Source organism: Geotrypetes seraphini, chromosome 14 (assembly GCF_902459505.1).
Source record: "Geotrypetes seraphini chromosome 14, aGeoSer1.1, whole genome shotgun sequence".
Classification (NCBI taxonomy): Eukaryota; Metazoa; Chordata; class Amphibia; order Gymnophiona; family Dermophiidae; genus Geotrypetes; species Geotrypetes seraphini.
Genome location: NC_047097.1, coordinates 61821252 through 61843523, shown reverse-complemented (window position 1 = coordinate 61843523; position 22272 = coordinate 61821252). Strand labels below are relative to the sequence as shown.

The following is a 22272-nucleotide window of genomic DNA, read 5'->3' as shown; positions in this document are numbered from 1 at the left end:
GGATAGTTATTCCTGCAAAGTTCTAGACTGTATTAATAACCCTTGGTATTATAAGAAACGCTGTAGTAATGTATTGTTTATTGAAAGCTATATGGCTATTAATGACTGGGGAGTCAATTCAGAGAGGTTTACATGAGCTTCTGTAATGGTGTTGCAATACAGAGTTCTGAGATGGTTTTCAGTACCCTTCTCCCTCCGTGTTCGCGGTTTCAGCATTCACGGTTTCGATTATTTGCGAGTTTTAGCTGACTGGCTCCTCACCCCCCCCCCCCCCTCAATTACGTCGGTTTGCATAGAGAAATCACTGATTCCAAGCATTTACAGAGAAGATCGCCGATTCCCGGCACTTTCTTCACCGTGTTTTGCCTCTCCTTCAGGAACAGGCCAGGTCTCCCACCATGTTGTTTGAGGTTTCACCATATTCACGATGGTTTTTAATAGAAAATAGCGAATAACACATGAAAAAGTTTTTGCGGTTTTTCGGTATTTGCGGTTCTGTTAATTCCCTATCACAGCGAATACGGAGGGAGAAGTGTATAGGCACATTTATATCATAATCAATCATCCTATGCATATATACATATATTACTAGTATAGTGTACTATGTTCATACTAAATCCTACTTATTTGCGCAAATAATACCTATATCATAGTCTGTGTTCATCTTAGATTTACATGCATCCTGATAATTCCAATTATCTGTACTTTATCATATCCTCAGCAATTCTGGGTATCTCTACTATGTTCACTCTATCGTGTTCCTAGTGGAGACTAGCCAGTTATCTCCTCTATGTTGCATTATTAATTAAAGTAGTCTGTGAATTGGATGCTCTTTATCCCTTTCTTGACTTTTCTGGTGTCCTTTTCTAGTTGTAGTCAAACTAATGATGCATCTAGCTGGGTACTTGGTTTCTGACACTTACCAATCCAGGTGGCTTGCAAACCTCAGAAAACACACATTCAGTCCTCAAAGGCTATGACAGGTCAGGTTTTCAGAATGTCCTAAAGAATGTGCATGCATGCTACTTTCATTGTATGCAGAACTATCTCTTGTACGTTCATTAGAAATGTTCTGAAAACCTGACATGTCTGTGACCCTCAAGAACTAACCCCCTCTTTTATTAAAGCACGCTAGCCAATTTAGCGCACGCTAAATCGGCTAGTGCGCCTTAGTAAAAGACCCCTTAAATTTCTGCACTCCTAATTTTATTGGAAGGTCTTTTTCCTGTTTCACATTCCCAGACTGTAAGATAACAATCACCATTTTTTTCTAGATATGGGAATTTGGGTTGAGCTCATGTATGTATGCATTTATTGTGATTTATTAAGCACCTTTATGAAGAGATTCATCCAAAGCAGTGAGCAGTAGGTATAGTTTAATATACAATAGTAGCTCAAAGTGCATTACATTCAGTTGCAGTAGTTATTTCTCTGTTCCTGAGGTGTCTTTTTAGTAAAAAGGGGTGTTAAGCACTTAACTTCACCTGCAATACTATCTACTCCTTAGCAAATTAGAAAATGTTCAGACTATTCCTTATGTACTTTATTTTTTAACTTTGACAGTGCAATACAAATAATTGAACATAAAATAATGCATAAAACGCACTATTAATTACACAAGTAATACATAAAACAATCATTTTCTCCCACCCTCCTCCCAATTATTAATACAATAAAACATATGTGACTATAATATTATAATTAAGTAATTTTAATCCTCAAAATACACTTCCCTCCCTCCACCCACCCACTCTGGATGTGTAAGGAAATCTCAGAAAAGAAGAAATACATGGGCTCCACACTTTATTAAATAAATTACTTATGTACTTTTCAATATCATAACAATTCTCACTCCTTAGCAAATTAGAAAATGTTCAGACTATTCCTTATGTACTTCTTAATATCCTAACAATTCTTATGTAATCCGCCTTGAACTGCAAGGTAATGGCGGAATAGAAATCACTAATGTAATGTAAAACAAGCTACTGCGTGACCATGTTAAGGGATTTAGTGGTAGTTTGCCTGTTTCCATGTGTTAAACCGAGCATTACTGAATTTTTCTTTCAGGGAGCATGTAAGAGTGAAGAACTTGTGTGTGGTAATTGTAATGCTCAGTTAATGTAGGAACACTTAGCACCTCCTAAATAAGAGGTGGGGGTGGTAAATGCTCTTGCGGTAACAGTGGGCAGCTACCACATATTAATTGCATTCTGGTATGCCATAATTTCTTTTTAGTTTCCTTATCCCTTCCACCCTATTGTGCATTTTTTTGTTCTGCCCATCAACACTATTGGTTGTCCCTCCTATCTTGCAAATCCGCTCACATTCTGCTCATTTCTCTTGCTTTCATGTAGTTGCAGCCTCATTATGGAATTTCTTCCTTTAGATCTGTTCTGAATTAGAGAATGACACGGTGAAAAAATTGGTCCCCGTCACCGCCCCGTCCCCGTCTCACCATCCTCTGCACCGCCCCGTCACCGCCATTCCCTTCACCGCCCCGTCACCGCCACTGCCACCCCATTCACCGCCCCATCACCGTCACCGCTGCATATATAAAAGCCTCAAACGGGTACGATTTTAAATACTTTTCTTTATTTACGTATAAAGGAAACATTCTTTAAAACTTTAAAACTTAGTTAAATATTTGTTAATAACTATACAAAAACAAACACGACATGTACTTTTAATGCTTACAATGTTAGCCTACATGGTAAGTAGACGCGGCCGCTGTACCTAATCGTGGCAAATCGTGTACCTAATCGTGTACCTAATTGCGGTCACTATGCTAATCGTGATTAGCATAGTGACCGCGGCTACGGCTGCAAGTCTCCCCTCCCCCCAGCGATCACGGCAGGAGGGCACCCAACCCCTCCTGTAGACCCCCCCAACGGCCCTCCCGACAATCGCAGCAGAAGGGTACCCAACCCCTCCTGCCGGTCCTCCCAATGGCCTCCCCTAAGATCGCCGGCAGGCCAGACGAGCGAGGAGCTGTCCGGTCCAACTTGGAAAGTAAGACTAAGGGTGGTGTTTCGGGATGGCGGGGTTTGTTGGGGGAGGGTCCAGCAGGAGGGGTTGGGCACCCTCCTATTGGCGATATAGGGGGCCATTGGGGGGGCCGGCAGGAGGGGTTGGGCACCCTCCTACCAGTGATCATAGGGGGGCTGTTGGGGAGCTGGCAGGAGGGGTTGGATATCCTCCTGCTGCGATCGTCGGGAGGGCCGTTGGGGGGGGGTTGGGGTAGGCAGGAGGGGATGGGTACCCTCCTGCCGCGATCGTTGGGGAGGGCTGGTTCTGTCGGCATGAAGGGCTGAGCACCTTCCTGCCGGCGATCGTCGGGGGGGGGGGGGTGGCGGGTTCTATTGGCAGGAAGGGTTGATCTGACAAATGAGGAGCCAGTATATTGGGGGGCGGAGTCAATGCGGCAACGTGCAGGTGAAACACAGGTAAATAGCGGTTCCTAGAAGGGGGGACATTGGCCTGCGGGGACAAATCTATTCACCGTTTTTGCGGGCGGTGAAAGGATTTGTCCCCGCATCTGCGGCGATTTGCTAATGAGGTCACCATAACCCGCAGCCAAACCGCAGCCACGCAGCGGTTCGCTGCGGGGATCGCTCCCCGTGTCATTCTCTATTCTGAATTATCATTAAAAAAATTCTTAAGGCTTTATTAAATACACATGATTTCATTGTAGCTTATTCATTACCATCACAAGTTGTCCAGGAACTGTCTCCTTCGTGACTCTGTACAGCGCTGTGTATGTCTGGTAGCACTATAGAAACAATAATAGTAGTAGTCCCCGTTAATACTTCGGGGCACTACTTATTTGTTTTGTCTCTTTTCAATCAATCCCTCCCTTCATTTTGCATCTTAATATGACTACTAACTTGACTCCTCAAAATTCTTCCCTTCTATTAATTAAATCATTGTAATCTAAGCTTCCCTTTTGTTTTGTGGTTTCATTTTCTTCCTTTTTTAAATAAATCTTTAATTTAAACCACTTATATCTTGTATTATTTGTGGTATAGTAAATAAAAGTGAACTATGAAAAAAAACATGTAGTGTACCTATCAGAGAAGAACAAAGACGGGCTAACAACCAAAACTGTCCACGAGGCTGCACGGTTCCTGTTTGAGGCTGCCTGTCCCACCCACCTCTGACATTACTTCTTCTGGGGCAGAGCTGACAGCTATGAGTGGGAACTGTGTGGCCCTGCGGTCTCTCTTTGTTTCTGGGATGAGATATATGGTAGGACCATTTTGCTTTAAATGGAACTGCAACTAAAGTCAACCCCACAAATAGACTGCTGGACATGCAAGCCTTTGGATTTCTGATTTATAGTCTAGAACAGTTTCTGAACACAGAGACCTTTTCCGCTGCAGTAAAAAAATATAGTGATAGTTTTGAGGTTGATTCATCATTTTTTGGTTGAAAAGGAAGCTGAGAAGATCATTTTTTATCCAAAGCTAGAGCAAAAGCTATATACGAGGTCTGTTTAAAAAGTTCCAGGACTAATTTTATAAAGATTTATTAAACAATCTTACAACTTATTTCATTGGCTCCCCTTCCCTACGTATACACTTTTCCCAAAATCGTTTCCACTTCTGGAAACAGTCCTTAAATTCATCTTAAGGAATCGCCAAAAGTTGCTGCATCAAATTTTACTTTATGTCTTCAATGGTGTTGAATTGCTTTCCTTTCAGTGTGGATTTAAGTTTAGGAAACAAGTCAGCAGGGGCCAAGTCAGGAGGTGGCTGGGGAATAACTGTCATCACGTTTTTTGCGCAAAATTTGTGAATTTTGATGGCGGTGTGAGCGGTCACGTTGTTGTGATGCAGGAACCACGACTGCTTCCTCCAAAGTTCAGACCACTTCCTCCTAATTCCTAAATGTTCTAGAAAATGATTTTCTCACTATAGTGATAACACTGGCTTTACATTAAACAGTTGAGATAAAGAAGACCAGCTACTTGGATATGGATATTTTTCATCCTATAGATGAATGTAGGTTAATAGTCAATAATCTTGCTATCGGGCTGGTTGGAGAATCGGATCATTTTGCAGTCATCTTGTTAACTAGCAGACTAGAAATGAAAGGTACTATAGCTTACTATCAAGTCCAAAAATCTGGATTGCCTAAGAATCTAGACCATTTAAAATTATTTCAATGATTCACAGCAAACTTAACACCGGCAGATTTCTTCAATTCCTCTCTCATATACTGGTAGATGTAAAGATAAGAACATAAGAATAGCTTTACTGAGTCAGACCAAGTATCCCATCTTCTCGGAGGACAATCCAAGTCACAAGTACCTGGCAAAAACCAAAATGGTAGCAGCATTCCATGCTACCTTCCCATATCTGTCTCAACAGCAGACTATGGACTTTTCCTCCAGGAATTTGTCCAAACTTTTTCTAGAACCAGCTACATTAATTGCTCTTACCACATCTTCTGGCAATGCAATCCAGAGCTTAACTCTTCTCTGAGTGAAAAAATATTTCTTCCTATTGGTTTTAAAAGTATTACTCTGTAACTTCATAAGAGTGTCCTGTAGTCTTTGTAAATCTTGATGCAGTAAAAAATCGTTCCACTTGTACTCATTCTACACCACTCAGAATTTTGTGGACTTGATCTTATCTCCCTTTAGCCATCTCTTTTCCAAGCTGAAGAGCCCTAACCTTTTTAGTCTATCCTTATACAAGAGGAGTTCCATCCCCTTTATCATCTTGGTCACTCTTTGAACTTTTTCTAGTCCTGCTAAATCTTTTTTGAGATAAGTAGATCAGAACTTGTCATTTTGGCTTAGTGCATCTTCCAGGTTCACCAAGATTTCTTTCTATTCCTCCGCCTCATCACCCTTAAAAACCATTTCCGGTTCAGGTAGATTTCTTACATCTTCTGTGAAGACCGAAGCAAAGAATTCATTCAGTCTCTCCGCTATGGCTTTATCCTCCCTGAGTGCCTCTTTTGCTCCTTTATCATCCAAAGGTCCCACAGATTCCCTCACAAGTTTTCTGCTTTTGATGTATCTAAAAAAATTGTTACTATGAGTTTTTGCCTCTTTGGTAAATTGTTCTTCATATTCTTGTTTAGCTTTGCCTCTAACTTACCAGTGCTTTTGTTTCTTCTTATTTTCTTCATTGGGCTCCTTTTTCCATTCTTATTTTATTTTATTTATCATATTTCAAATATATATCAAGCATTTAACAGATTGTATAGAAAAGGAAAAATCCTTCCTTTAAAAAATACTAAGGCAATATTTAACTTAAATCAATCTCAAGTCCACAAATTAGGATCCAAGATTTACACTAGGACGTTATAAGGAACCTCTAGAAAAATGAGGTAAACTGATCATCCAAGAAGCTGAACCAGGATGTCAAAGTTCTTTCATTAGAGCTCAAAGTTCCTTTTCCTTTGAGGCGTTTCAAAGATAGAAAAGTAGTTAATTGGCAAGGTTAAAAAAACACACACATTATATTGAACGATATTTAACTATGCATTTACAAGGATATCCCAGAAAGAAGATTCCTCCAATCAATGTGACTCCTGTTTTCAAAAGCAGATATCGACGCCTCCTTTTTTGAGTTTCACGCGATACATCAGGAAATATTTGAATTTTAAGTCCAGAAAATCTTTGTTTCTATTTTTTAAAGAACAATTTCATAATCCAAATCTTATCTGGCAATAATGCCACCATAAACAATAAGGTTGTAGGTTTGGCTAGGTCTTTATCGGAGGATTCCAAAATAACTGATAAATCTAATTGTTGATTTTGTTGACCTTGATCTAAAATCTGCTAATCTTGTTCTTTTGTTGGTAAATAATAAACCTGTGTAAAAGGATGTATAATTTCTTCAGGAATATTTAAGATCAGAGTCTCCATTTGAATTTGCTTAATACCTGCCAAATCTGAAACATAAACATAGAAATAGACGGCAGATAAGGGCCCACGGCCCATCTAGTCTGCCCACCTTAATGTCCCTCCCCTACCTTTGCCCTGTGAATAGATCCCATGTGCCGATCCCATTTGGCCTTAAAATCAGGCATGCTGCTGGCCTCAATCACCTGTAGTGGAAGACTATTCCAGCGATCAACCACTCTTTCAGTGAAAAAGAATTTCCTGGTGTCACCTCGTAGTTTCCCGCCCCTGATTTTCAACGGATGCCCTCTTGTTGTCGTGGGACCCTTGAAAAAGAAGATATCTTCCTCCGCCTCGATGCGGCCCGTAAGATACTTGAACGTCTCGATCATGTCCCCCCTCTCTCTGCGCTCCTCGAGCGAGTATAGCTGTAATTTGTCAAGCCGTTTTTCGTATGGTAGATCCTTGAGTCCCGAGACCATCCGGGTGGCCATTCTTTGCACCGACTCCAATCTCAGCACATCCTTGCGATAATGCGGCCTCCAGAATTGCACACAGTATTCCAGGTGGAATTCAATTCCAATTTTAAACCTTTTAATTCCTCTTTTTGTTCATTTATTTTCCCTTCTAAAAATTGTGGGAGGTTTAATAAGAATAAAAATCTCTTTCTGCACAGCTGTAGATCGCTCACCATTTAAGTTTCCATCTTGTTGGTCTCAATCCGAATGTTGTTCACCTTCCATCGATAGAACCGCCACAGGATCACCCTTTACACTCTCCTGACTTTGAGGAGAGTCCAGTACCAAGCCTGCCAATGATATCAACCTGGTCTCCCGGGAAGGACACATGCCTTCCATTGGCGTTTCTTTGACCCGCGGCGAGCTGGTTCCCTGTGGCTGAGGAGGTGAAGCTCTGACACCGAGGCTCAGAGAGATTTCAAACCCAAGGACGTCTGCTCCAGCCCCGCTCACTGCCGGCATCTCCTGTGGGCTGGCCTCCAACAAAACTGACACTGCTTGGAGGCGCCTCAAAATTTCATCAATCCTGCCGAAGGAAGTGGCTTCTGGGTGTTGCAAGACTCCAGCAACGCTCCTGCCCCTTCTCTTTGGCATCAAGTAATTTTACCCACTGCAAAGTAAAGAAATCAAAGAGAGCAATCCGAGGCATCTCTCAGCTCTCAAACGGTCACGGCCAATTTGGATCCCTTTTTCCATTCTTTAAAGGATATTTTCTGGTTGTAATAGCCTCTTTCAATCGCCTTTATGTGCTCAGAAGTATTGGTGTGAGGCACGTCTTATGGGGTTGAACCCCATACTGATCTCAACTACTTCTCAAGCATTGCACCTTTTAATGAGCCCAAATCATACTTTTCTTCCACTTACTGCTTTAATTATAATCTTGTACTGTGCACTTATCTGTGTTTAAACTTGTATTTTGGGATTGTTGTTATTTCTATATTTCCCCATATCTCTATGGATTGGCGATATGGTAAATTTGAAATGCAATTTTAAAAAAAAAAGCATGTCTCAGCTTGTCTGCCAAGAAGCACATCTAAAAAGCCCTTACTGCCTGTCTTTTTGCAGGCAGTAAACGCTCCTGTGCTAATCCATTGGTAAGAAGCTCTGTGTACCTTTACCGCAGCACACCAGTGTATTGTGGGTACACAAACTCACAGCACACCCTTTTGTCCACTCATCTCCACCCACAGCTACTGTAAGCCTTACTGCCTGAATTGCCACATAGTAAATATTTTTACTGCAGTAAGAAGTGTGGCGTGCCTGCGGTATTGTTTGCCGTGTGGTATACCCTACTGTGCCTTAGTAAAAAGGGCCCTAAGTTTACTCAGCTTGGAATCAATCTGGAATGTTCTGCAAAAAAGGTAAATTTCAAAATATCAGTGTCCTGGTTACAAAAACAAAGTTTGAGATAAATAATCACCATTTTCTATACTTTTGTTGCATAATCTAGGAGTAGGCAATTCTGGTCCTCAAGAGCCACAGGTAGGTCAGGTTTTCAGGATATCCACAATGAATAATAATAATTTATTTTTGTATACCGCTATACCAGAAAAGGTTCAAAGTGGTTCACAACAAGATAAAATACATACAATTAATAAAATTGAAATCGCATAATAAAAACAGTCAATTAAAATTGGAATACATCAATTAAGAATCAGTTGGAATTGAAATGCATCAGTTAAGAAACAAAAGTGAATTAAACAGTTGTAATACTAGGATGTCAAATAGACGGGTCTCTAATGTTTTCCTACAATTAAAATAAGAAGTGGCCTCTAAGATAGGTTTTCCTAGCCACATATTCAGTTTGGCGGCCTGGAAGGAAAAAAATTTGTCAAAAAAACTTCTTATATTGGCAGGATTTTAAAGGGGGATAGTTGAATAGATTTATTCTGCATGCACTCTTGTTGAGATAATTCAAAGCGAAATGGGAAGCAAGATAGTCTGGTAACATCCCCAAAACTGCTTTGTAGCAAATACAAGAAAACTTAAACAGAATTCTGGACTCTACCGGCAACCAGTGAAGTTTTTGATAGAAGGGAGTATGAGATGGATTTGCATGCACTGCCTCCTTGAGATGCAAATCTATCTCTTGCCATATTTATTGTGGATATCCTGAAAACCTGACCTGCCTATGGATCTCAAGGACCGGAATTGCTTACCCCTGGCATAGGCAATTAAGAAAGAATGTTTATTACCCAGGACCAAAAAATAAATAAATAAATAAAATTTTATTACATGGTGTTTATCATTGCAGCTACAGTGGTTGATAAGGCATGAGTGTGCTATAGAGGGGCCTTCTGCTGCTTGTGCAGATACATCTAGGATTGTATCATTTCAAACCCCAGAAGTAACCTGCTCAACTATGTAACTCTTCTGGAAATGTCCAGATAACCTCTTATGTAATCCGCCTTGAACCGCAAGGTAATGGCGGACTAAAAGTCACTAATGTAATTGTTCAGGGAGCACCTCGACTTAATACCTAAGACGTCACTGGCATAATTCAGTTCTGTCTACCTCCATCTGCTGGTAGGAAGGGATAACATTCATTTGTGCAGAATGCTGTCGCTAACTAAAGATAAAAGGGCTCCTTTTAATAAGCTGCGATAGCGGTTTTAGCGACGCTAGACCTTAACGCCAGCTTTGAGCTGGTGTCAGTTCTAGTCGCGTAGCGCGGGTTTAGCGCGCTAAAATCCTGCGTGTGCTAAAAACGTTATCGCAGCTTAGTAAAAGGAGCCCAAAGAGAATTATCTGGTAAGACATACTTTCTCTATGGCTTTCACCACATCTTATGGTGACAAATTCCACAGCTTAGTTATGGAGTGAGAGGAAAAAAAAATACGCTTTCCAGTTTATTTTAAATGTGCTACCTATTAGTATTTTGGAATGATTCCTCGTCTTAGTACTGTTTGAAAAGGCAACATTAACCATTCCCTAGTTATCCATTTCATACCTCATGATTTTATAAAACATTTATCATATCTGCTCTCCATCAACTCTTCTCCAAGCAGAAGAGATAATCTCTTTAGCTTTTCTTCACGAGGAAGTCGCCTCATCCCCTTTATCATTTTGCTTCCCCTTCTATGGGGTTTTCTAGTTCCACTATATCATTGCCATGGGCAGAATTATCTGCTATCTTAAGAAGCCAAAGCAGTGCCAGCTTTATCTGGCTAAATTTAGTTGATTAGTGCTGAATATCACACTAACTAGTTAAATACCAGACCCCTCCCTAACACGCCTCCAACTCAACTCCTTTTGTCAGAGTAAATTGGACCGCACAGTGCACACTGTGAATTTGTGCAAACAAAATCTACATAGAGCAGGAGATTTTAAAATGGCAACATTTATACAGTTGAAAGCCAGCTTTAACTACATTTGTGAGGATCTGAGGAAGAAGGGATTGCAGAGCAGATCAGTTGGTACAGATAGGAAGACCGGTTGGGCCATATGGTTCCTGCCAACTGTCATTGTCTGTTTCTGTGTTCAAGAAAGCTATGGGACAAGCAGAGGTTATAAATATATTGCGAATGGATGTTCTTTCGAGGATGGATGCTCAAAACTGAGCACCACGTAGTGGAAAGATTGTCCATTTTCTGTTTCATCTTTGCCCCTCCCCAACACTAATATGCAGCACTGTTGCAAGAAGTGGATATGAAGGACAGCCACCCTGGGTGAAAGAAAAGGCCTCTTCATCACCTTTTTTAAAAAAAAAAAAAACAACTTTGGGCCCAATTCACTAACCTGCCTGATCATGTCCGATCAGGGCAGGGCTGATTGAGTCAGGAAGGAAGAATATTCAAATGGGGGAGATCGAAGGCACGCCTCCATCCGCCGACACAGATCACTAGGTAGCGATCCCGATGCATGCGCAGACCGTCTACTTTGTAGACGGTCTGTGCATGTGTTTGCTAAACCACGGGCTCGCGCTGCAGGGAAGGGAGGCAGAGCAGGAGAGTGTAGGGGCGGCATGAAGGAAGGAGAGTTGGGGCTGAGCAGGGCGGCATGAAGGAAGGAAAAGCAGAGTCGGGGCTGAGCAGGGCGGCATGAAGGAAGGAGAGTCGGGACTAAGCAGGGCAGGAGAAGTCGGCAGAGAGCAGGAAAGGTCGTGAGCGACTGGTCCCCACCAGTCGCTTCTTTTTGGATCGGCCAGCCCAGTTGGGTTTTGCTGAAAAAGTTTAGTGAATCGCGTCCTTCCTGCTTTGCATTCCACTTACCCTCATTTGCATGCGCGGATTGGAATCGGATCGGCCATGAGGTTAGCGAATCGGGTCAGGGTCGCAGTCGCAAACCGATCGGTACACAATCGGTTTGCTTAGTGAATCTAGCCCTTTATATTTATTCAAATTTTAAGTATAATAAACAAGAAACAAGTTCATCACCTTTTTGAATCGGTCTTCTATCAAATTAACCTGGAAAGAAAGAGAGAGCTAAAAGCATTCCTGGCCCTCTGACTGCCCTGTTGATAACTGCTAATGTATGCTGTGCTTTGATTGATTTGATTCTCCTGCTTGGCTTATCATAGTGCATTCTGCTGGTCTTTCTTCTCCTGTAATACTTTGGTCTCCCCATTGGTAGCAGCAGTAATCTAAGAGAGCCTTTTTTGTTAACTGGAAACATTTGCTTTTTCTTTCCTTTCCATCCCTATAGAGTGAACCTTGGGCAAAATGTTTGTAGTGAGACAGGCTCTCCGATCCCAGTATCCCTCGCAGGGAGCTGTGCTGTCGCTTGTACGTTTCACATCCTCTGCCCCACAACAGGTGAGCAAGTACGTTTATACCTAAAGGAAGTAAGTCCTATAAGAGAGCCTGTGCCCATAATATGCCTCTTATAAAATTACTTTGAGGAAAATTCTATAAATGGTGCCTAATTTAATTGGGAAATGCCATTTCAAATGGCAAGCAATGTCAAATTTAAAGTGCCTACTGGCGCCTAAATAAAAGGCGCCAGAATCGTGCCTCTGGAGGTGCCTACTGGTGTCTTAACGCCACTATAGGTATGACTAATGCCGGAAGTGGCGTTAGGCGCGATTTGTGGCAAAGATAGGTTCCAGAAATGTAGGCCTTGAAAATCCTAGCCTACATTTCCGGCACCTATCTTTCCCAGAAACACAATTCCCTAAACGGCTCTGTTGCGTGATCGACACGAGATCGGCAGCGACCGTCAATATTGGCAACATTTAGAGAATCCAGTTCTTTGTGCATAACATATATTTGTACCCAAGTGTAGTATAGGCATGTTCTAGGGCAGAGTTTGAGCTAAACATGGCGTTGCCAGAGGATGTGGTAAGAGCGGATAGCGTAGCTAGTTTTAAGAAAGGTTTGGACAAGTTCCTGGAGGAAAAGTCCATAGTCTTGTTATTAAGAAAGACACAGGGAAGTCACTGCTTGCCTTGGATCGGTAGCATGGAATGTTGCTACTCTTTGGGGTTCCAGAATCTTGCTATTCTTTGAGATGCTGGAATGTTGCTACTCTTTGGGGTTCCAGAATCTTGCTATTCTTTGAGATGCTGGAATGTTGCTTCTCTTTGGGTTTTGGCCAGGTACTAGGGACCTGGATTGGCCACAGTGAGAATGGGCTACTGGGCTTCATGGACCCAGTAAGGTTATTCTTATGTTCTTATGTACTTCTTATAAAATGATTACCTTAATGTTTATTAAAATTTGATATACTACCATAGCATATTACAGCTGATTACAATTAAAAAAATATCAGGTAAAACAATATTAAAAGGATTCCTTTAAATACAGGACAGACCTAACTAAAGAAAAAAAATTACAATTCCATCTTGCTGTGTCGGTAGATACAATCATTTTGAAGAATATGACATCCAAAGGCTAAACTAAAACAATATGTTTTCAAAAGTGTTTTTAAAGCCTTTACATTCTGTTCCAAACAAATAGGACTAGGAAGCTAGTTCCATAAACTAGGTGCTAGGTAAAGAAATGCTTTAGAACGGGTAAATTCCTACTTGGTCCTTTTGACTGATGGTGTTACTAACCTGTCATCTTGTAATGATCTTAATGTTCACAGTGGAGAACAAGGAATAGTTAAAGAATCGAAATGAGTTGGTTGTTGTAAATGAAATGATTTGTGTGTCAAGATTAAAATTTTGAATTGAAACCTGAATACTATAGGTAACTCATTATAATGTAAAAACAATGGAGTGACATGATCAAATACACTTTTATGACCCAAAAGTTTTATTGCTGTATTTCAGTAACTTTAGTAGCTCTAACGGTTAGTACAGTAGACGAGAGGTGCTGGGGAACTGGGTTCAAGTTCCACTGCATCTCCTTGTGACCCTGGGTGGATCACTTAACCCTCCATTGCCCCAAGTACGAAACTTAGATTGTGAGCCCACTAGGGGCAGAAAGCACAGTAATATGTACAGCACTGTGTATATTTGGTAGCCCTATGAAAATGATTAATAGTAGTATAAGCATTATTGTTAATATGTTGCATTGTCATCATATATACATAAAATAAATGTTAAAAAATAGTTTGTTTAGGTAGTTTAATTCTCTCATTTTATTTTTCTTTGGTATTTTCTAGGCTCCTCCAAAGAAAACAAAATTTGGACCTTTGAATGACGAGGATCGGATATTCACAAATCTCTATGGGCGCCATGACTGGAGGTAGCGCTGCCTGACTTTATTTAACCTTCAGTTCTTACCAGGGTCTGTTTTCCTCCAGATCTGAATATCACTGTACTCATGTGCTGATCCCCTTACCATCTAGTCTAGATGTGCCATTAATCCATAATCCCATACCAGTCCATTGAGTCATTCAGAATTAATAAGTCCAAGGGTAATTATACATCGGACCGTGTTGATATTCTCATATTAATGTAGTAGAGGATTGAAACAAAAAAGAAAGATCAACTGGCTCATTCTGTCCTCCTAGACATTTCTACCCACAATGCCAAAGATGTATTATAGCTGCCAGCCTGATTGTCTGTAGAATATCACTGTCTTCCATCTTTACATAAGGATAGCTTTACTGGGTCAGACCAATGGTCCATCCAATCCAGGTCACTAGTACCTGGCAAAAACCCAAAGAGTAGCAACATTCCATGCCACTATCTTTGTGCATCACCCTTTCGGGTAGCTGAAGATTCAAGATTTCTTCACACCCATTGTTCCTCTTTTCTTAGCCCTAACCACTCACTCTTTTAACATCCCCCTCCATATTCGCAGGTTCAGAACTCGTGGCTTTGGGGCTATTTGCAGTTTTCATCTGGGTGACCCACTCCCGCCTCATGGACCTCTCCTTTTACTTACTTTTTAAAACTTGGTGGTCTAGCAGTGAAGCAGTGCAGGAGCGATCTTCCTACCCTCCTGCCCTGTGCAGAACTGGGAACTCGTGGCAGCCATTTTTGTTCCCGACTCTGCATGTGGCAGGAGCGTAAGATGATCACTCCTGCCCTGCTTCACCACTAGACCACCAGGCTTTAAAAAGTAAGTACAGTGGAGAGGTCCAGGAGGCAGGGGTGGTGCAGTGGTTATAGCTATAGCCCCATCACCCTGGGGTTGTGGGTTCAAATCTTACACTGCTCCTTGTGATCCTGAGCAAGTCACTTAATCCCCAGTATTCCAGGTACATTAGATAGTGTGAGCCCACCAGGACAGATAGGGAAAAGTACTTGAGTACCTGAATAATTTGTAATCCGCATAGAATAATAAAATAAATAAACCACTTTCTCTACAGCCTACAGAGATGCCTCTTTTTGTTTTGGACCGCTACAATTAATAGAACTTGTGACTAGATTGATTTTTATTTATTTAATTCCCCCCCCTCGCCTTGCTGTTTCCTCTCTAGGTTGAAGGGAGCACAAAGTCGTGGTGACTGGTATAAAACTAAAGAAATCCTACTGAAAGGAATTGACTGGACCTTGAATGAAATAAAAATATCAGGCTTACGGGGGAGAGGTGGCGCCGGCTTTCCCACTGGCCTCAAGTGGAGTTTCATGAACAAACCATCCGATGGCAGGTAATTGTCTGTGCTTCTATTTGACTTATTGTTGCTTTACACTGTCTATAGTGAATTTCTTCAAAAGGCAGTAAATAAATCCAAACAAACAGTGTAGAGTACAAGTTTTCATTTCATTAGTAAATTACCATTACAGCAGTAGAAATATTCAAATAACAATACAAAGTACAGTATAGTGTGCTACATTGCAATGCACAATAAAGTTTCAAGTTTATTTAAAAATTTCATTTGATCGCAATATCATATTCCAATGCGATTTACAAATAATAATAAAAACAGGGTTAAATAAAAAAAAAAACACACATTTTAAAACTATGACATTACAAGACACAAGAAAGACACTGGTTTAACTACAATTCATAAAAAAAATAAAATGAATATAGAGGTTAAGGCAATAGGATAGAGAATTGCTACCCACTCAATTTTCATTTAGAGGATTTTAGTCTACTATAGAATGTTTGTGTTTTATTAGACAGCCTGGGGTTATAAGCAAAGGTAGAATGTTTAGATAGATAAGAGAAAGTAACAGGAGTAAGGAAATAAGGGGATTAAGTAAAAAAAAATAGCACATGAAGGCAGAATATTATCTAGTTTCAAGTTTTTTGCATTTGATATACCGCCTAAAAAATCCTTATGTATGGTGTTTGAAATTTCAAAATACAGTCAAATCTCGGTTTGCGAGTAATGCAGTTTGCGAGTGTTTTGCAAGACAAGCAAAACATTTTCACAAATTGTGACTCACAAACCGTGCGTTGACTTGAGTCCTCCTGCCCGCGAACCAGCATCGCCCCCCCCCTCCCGCAAACACTGCCTCCCCCTGACGCTTGCACTCTCTTCCCTCATGGATTCTGTAGTGCAGTCTGCAGAGGACAGGGCTTTCTTCTCACAGTAAAGCCCATATACATTTCCACGCCTTCAGAGTCAATCCCCAGGGTGCGATGTACACCACCTACCACCAACAACCAAAATGAAAAAAGGAGGACCTGTGTTCCACAGATGTACTGGTAATCCAAAAACAACAAAGAGTGGAACAGGAAAAATAGGTTGATTTTAAAAATGTATTGGAATTACTGTATTTTTCACGCTATAAAACGCACCTATCTGTAGAGGAAGAAAAAAAAAATTCTGAACCAATGGTGTATCCTGTCTCCCCTCTGGTGGCCTAGTGGCAGACACCCCTCCCCCCAGTACCTTTTTTTAATTCCAGTGCTGTATCAGCAGGCAGGGCTGCCGCCTCCCCCCCCCCCCCCCCGTAAACTTTTTTTTAATTCCAGCTCTGTATCGGTAGGAGCTTTCCGCGCTCCTGCCCTTCTGTTTGCTGGACAGCTGCTTCCTGATCTCTTGCGGTAGAGCAGCACACCAGGCAGGCGCGAGCTTTTCCCGTGCTTGCCTGGTCCCGCACGCTCCCTGAATGGTTGTCATCAGTTCTCGCAGGGTATTCGCTCCATAAGACCCACCCTTATTTCCATCCACTTTTGGGGAGGAAAAAGTGTGTCTTATGGAGCAAAAAATACGGTAAATGTCCAAATATAAAAACATATACGACCATCAAAATTGATAATCCATGTGTGCAGCAAAATAATACATAGCCACAGAAATACCACAGACAACTAGAGATGGTAACATATATTGGACCCGACATGGTCTGTGTTTCGGAGAACCTTAGCCTTTGTCAAAGTCCTTAAGGAGAAAAAAGTAATGAAAATAATAAAGAACAAGAAACAGTGTAAACATCAGATAATCCTCAGTATCACATATCACTGTGAAAGGGCTCATAGATGAAAGAAGGCTGTTAAACTAATTTGAGGCTGTAGCATTTTAACGTAAATATCTTGTTATGTGTGTTTTCAACAAACCCCAACATATTTGTGTTTTTCTCTTTGTCCCCAGGCCCAAGTACCTGGTGGTGAATGCTGATGAAGGGGAACCGGGGACCTGTAAGGATCGTGAGATCTTGCGCCATGATCCCCACAAGCTTGTGGAGGGCTGCTTGGTTGCGGGGCACAGTATGGGTGCCCGCGCTGCTTACATCTACGTTCGGGGAGAATTCTATAATGAGGCTTCCAACTTGCAGGTGAGGGAGGGGCTTTTATTTATTTAATTCATTTTCTATCCCGTTGTCCCCAACGAGATCAGAACGGGTTACAGGTTAGGCATACATATTTGGACTGGATTTGCCTTCATTTCAGTATATCTGTAAAAAGCTTCGGGCCTGCAAGGGAAGTGGCTCTGGAAATGGCTGGAGGAGGAGAGTGATGCTCTCGTACTGTATTGCACTCTGCTATGCGTAAAAATAGTCTGATGCTAGATCGAGCAGGTCTCTATAGACAATTGTTGTGGAGAATATGGATCTCAAGTGCCTGCGGTTTACTCCGTTAGAACCAGTCTTGGCTAATAACCTAAATGCAGGCTATCATCGGTCCAAAATGCCTCTTTTTAATTTTTAAGTTTTAAATTTTATTTTATGTATTGACTTTTAATATTTGTCTCTAAATACTATTGCCTCTATGGGCTCCTATAAAGATAGCATTGTATAATTTATGCATATATATGTACTTGTATCCCTGCCGGGGACTCTTGTTTATAATATAGTATAATACTTAGCTCGGGTGTGATTTTCAACCCGGCCACCCGGAAGCCAAGACTGGTTCTAATGGCGAAAACCACGGGCACTTGAGATCCATAGTCTCCACAAAAATTGTCTATAGAGACCTACTCGATCTAACATCAGCCTATTTTTAGGAGTTTAGTGTGTTACACTCTGAAAACGGATTGAGATAACTCTACTATGCATGACACTCCCGCTTTCTACCAACAGATGGCAATCCAGGAAGCATACCACGCAGGTCTCATTGGAAAGAATGCATGCAATTCTGGCTATGACTTTGATGTTTTTGTGATGCGAGGTGCAGGCGCATATATCTGTGGCGAGGAGACGGCACTGATTGAGTCCATTGAAGGGAAGCAGGGCAAGCCACGTCTGAAGCCACCCTTCCCTGCAGATGTTGGTATGAATTCCTCTTTTGTTGCACCAAGATGACCTCTGCAGAAACTGTCCATGTGACAACCTTTAAGCAGTGCTTTTGGGAGTAACCAGATTGTTAGAATGCCACAAAAAAGCGTCTCTGTACTATTGGCCAACATAGGGGCTATTTAAAAAAAAAAAAAAAAAAATCCAATCAAACAAGGTGGGTCAGAGTAGTAACTTTAATATCTATCAATGCCATCCGCGTTTTGCAGTGGTTAGGCTTGTTTTCAGTGGAGTAGCTTTTGTGGTACAGGCTTGGGCTGGCTTGGCTCGATTGGGGACATGGAATTAGAAGTGGACTGAGACAGGGTAGTGAGAATGACTGGGGTTATTTTTATTTTATTTTTAGATTTCTTTTTTTATAAATCTTTATTTTTAAAACTCACAATAAGTGTAACATAAAATATTTTTAGATTTCTTATTGCTTTATTTTTGTTGGGCTTTTTTATTTTGCTATTTTGTTCCTGCTTTTTAGTTTTAGGATTTTTCTTTGGGGTTCTTTGATATTGAAGTTTTCCCTTTGGTTGTGCCTTTTACGTACCTATAGTATTGAATTTATTATATTATCTTTTCCCTCTTCCTTCTCTTTATACAGATAAGTGTAAGTAATTATTTCTTTCATAGGTGCTCTAGTTAGATTGTGAGCCCATTGGGACAGAGAGGGAAATTCAAAGTACCTGATTAGATTTTGGGCCATTACTTAAGTCAGTTTAATTGTTTTGTAAACTGCTTTGAATCCTTTGGGAGATTTAGTGGTATATAAGACACCGCATTAAATTAAATGTATTAGCAATCTGAATATGCGATCCCCTGAAGATTGAAAGTTATTACAACCCCGGAAGTAGGCACACCAGTGCTGCCAAAACGCCATCTCACAACCATCTTTTTGTGTGGGTATCATGTGTTTTTCTGTGTTCCCAGTGCTAGACTTCTGAAGCAAATAAGTGATTTTTGATGTTGTGACACACAGAATTTTATGTAAATTTAGTCACTGAGGTGGATGATAATAGACACTTTTAAGTATGATATTCTTTAATGGAGGTACATATGATTGAAGCAACAAGTGTGGTCTTGATCTGGAATAGCTTGCTGTATAAGAGGTTTTTTAACCTGTTTAATAAAGTTATAATATTTACCATGTCCTTCATTTATTACTATATGCATTGATTGGTCATAATGATAACTCTAATATCTATCTTGTTTGATTGGATTGCAGATATTTAGGTGGGTTTATTTTTTAATATTTAAAAAAATACTTTAGGAGAAAACTCGTATACAGTATACTCGAATATAAGTTGATCTGAGTATAAGAAGAGGTACCCTTCCCTCCCCCCCAAAAAAGAAAAAAGGTTGACTCGAATATAAGATGGCGAGGGGGTGTGCCCTGCTCCCCTCCCTCGCTCCTTTCCCTTCCAGGCTCTACACTCATCTCCCCTTCTTGCCAGGTTCTGTACCAAGCCCCCTCCTCTCTACCCCGCCAGGCTTTCCCCCCTCCCTCCCTGCCAGGTTCTGTACCCAGCCCCCCTCCCTCCCTGCCCTACCAGGCTCTCCACCCTTTCCCCCTGGCCCTCCCTGCCAGGCTCTGCACCCAGCTCCCCTCCCTGTCCTGTTTCCTCTCCCACCTCTCTCCTGATGGCCTGCTGTATAACCTAGTGGGCTGGAACCAGAGGGATACCTCCTATCCCGGCCAACTCTGTCAATATTTTTTACCTCCCTTCTGCCTCCCCCCACGTACCTTTTTGAATCCCTGGTGGTCCAGCGGTGTACTGGGCAGGAGCGAACTTTCTGCACTTCTGCCCCGCGCTGAGCCCCTCCCTGAATGGTGGACTCGAGTTCTCATGGCCCAATGGTGTACTGAGCATGAGCAACCTTTCCTCACTCCTGCCAGGCACTGAGCCTCTCGCTGAATGGCTACCCCGAGTTCTCATGAGTCATGCGAAAACTTGGAGCAGACATTCAGCGAGCAGCTCAAAGTCAAAAATGACTAAGCAATGTTAGGTTTCTCTGCTTTAGGATGACCTTAGAGCTGCTAATTTGGGGGCTGTTTCTCATGTATAAAAGAGTGGGTGTTTCTACTCATTCTTGCGAGTTCATTATGCATTGTATGCAGAGGGTTCAAGTTGTGTTGAAATTGCCTGCGTATTGCAATTTTGGGCCATAATCTGGAGCCCTGCATCAAAAGCTTCTGGTTTGGAAAATGTAAGGACGGCAGCAGATGTTCTGTTCTGCTTTAGCATTCTATTAGATGTTACGTGGTCTGTTTCCTCTGCTTACCCCTCTTTTTCCTCAGCAGTTTCTGCAGCCCGCTTTCTTTTGGCTGACGGCTTTCTCTTGTTTCTGCTGCGCTAGCTGGGCAGGGATATCATTAAAAATCCTGCATATTTTTTTTTTTTTAATTCCAGGTGTTTTTGGCTGTCCCACAACTGTGGCAAATGTTGAGACGGTGGCCGTGGCTCCCACAATCTGCCGGCGAGGGGGCACCTGGTTTGCTGGGTTTGGCCGGGAAAGGAACTCTGGAACGAAACTATTCAACATCTCGGGTCACGTTAACCATCCGTGCACGGTGGAGGAGGAGATGTCCATCCCACTGAAGGAGCTGATAGAAAGACATGCCGGTGAGCCCCCCATCTCCTGCATGACACCCTAAACACAGAGCACTTATCTCCCAACAGTTATCCTGAATTTATTATTAGGGAAATGAGCTAGGCTGACAGTTACAGCAGGTGCAGCGTGGGCGACGGCAGTGGAACCATCTTTTGTACGCTCTGCCCCACTACGGTGCGAGTACAGCCCAGGCAGCAACAGTACAAGCTTTTCTCACACACAAACACTGCATGAGTTTAGCAAGGAAAGGCTTGTTCTTTTTGAACAGCAAACCCAAAAACAAAATTCACAACCAACAGTTTACAAAAATCAAAACACAAATACTATTCAAAATGTAAGACTGGGCATGTTCCATAAAAGGTTAGATAATCTGTGGCAATTAGGAAAGGCCTCAGACCATTTTTTGTTTTCGAAAATCGTCCAAGTATACGTCCAGCCGTTTGATCGGCCAGACCGCTAAGTCGTCTGTCGTTATAACCCCATTTTCATCCAAAAATTCATCCAAGTCAAAAACGCACAGAACAAGACCTATTGGACGTGGGAGGGGCCAGCAAAGTAATGGACTGGACATCCAGACATGCCAACACAGTAGTATCATAGCCGCGGCTAGACGTCCAACTAGCTTATAATCACAATTGGTATCAAACTTTCAATACCTTGTGGATCTTCATTATAATTATTACAATTATTTGTATGGACCTTCAGAAAGCATTCAGACCAACACAGCTGATTGCTTATAATCTTCGTCGGTCCAGCCTTTATTAATGCTTAATATAATTTTCTTATGTGTATTTCTCTTTAAATTTGTAATAAAATATAGCTTAAGGAACCTCACTTAACTTATAGTGAATTCTTCCTATCTAAGTTAAGTGAGGTTCCTTAAGCTATATTTTATTACAAATTTAAAGAGAAATACACATAAGAAAATTATATTAAGCATTAATAAAGGCTGGACCGACGAAGATTATAAGCAATCAGCTGTGTTGGTCTGAATGCTTTCTGAAGGTCCATACAAATAATTGTAATAATTATAATGAAGATCCACAAGGTATTGAAAGTTTGATACCAATTGTGATTATAAGCTAGTTGGACGTCTAGCCGCGGCTATGATACTACTATAATTTAGACAACAGATTATATATGATTTAATTGATGATACAACAGATATATTTTTTCAGTTTTTTACACAGTAGTGGGACACCTAGGGCACTGCTGCGAACTTCGCAAAAAGGGTGCCATATAAACATTACATTACATTACATTACATTACATTAGGGATT

General features: G+C 41.4%; 1 protein-coding gene across 2 annotated transcripts in view; it reads left to right on the top strand.

The window, feature by feature from the left end:
- Positions 1-22272, top strand: part of NDUFV1 (NADH:ubiquinone oxidoreductase core subunit V1) — a 37707-nt gene that overhangs the window by 911 nt on the left and 14524 nt on the right. For both annotated transcript variants that reach the window (XM_033920458.1, XM_033920459.1), the window contains exons 2-7: positions 12019-12128; positions 13924-14006; positions 15190-15360; positions 17251-17434; positions 18179-18368; positions 20791-21003. In XM_033920458.1, coding sequence (XP_033776349.1) covers positions 12036-12128; positions 13924-14006; positions 15190-15360; positions 17251-17434; positions 18179-18368; positions 20791-21003 — 934 coding nt within the window. In that variant the 5' untranslated portion in view covers positions 12019-12035. The remainder of the gene's footprint in view (positions 1-12018; positions 12129-13923; positions 14007-15189; positions 15361-17250; positions 17435-18178; positions 18369-20790; positions 21004-22272) is intronic.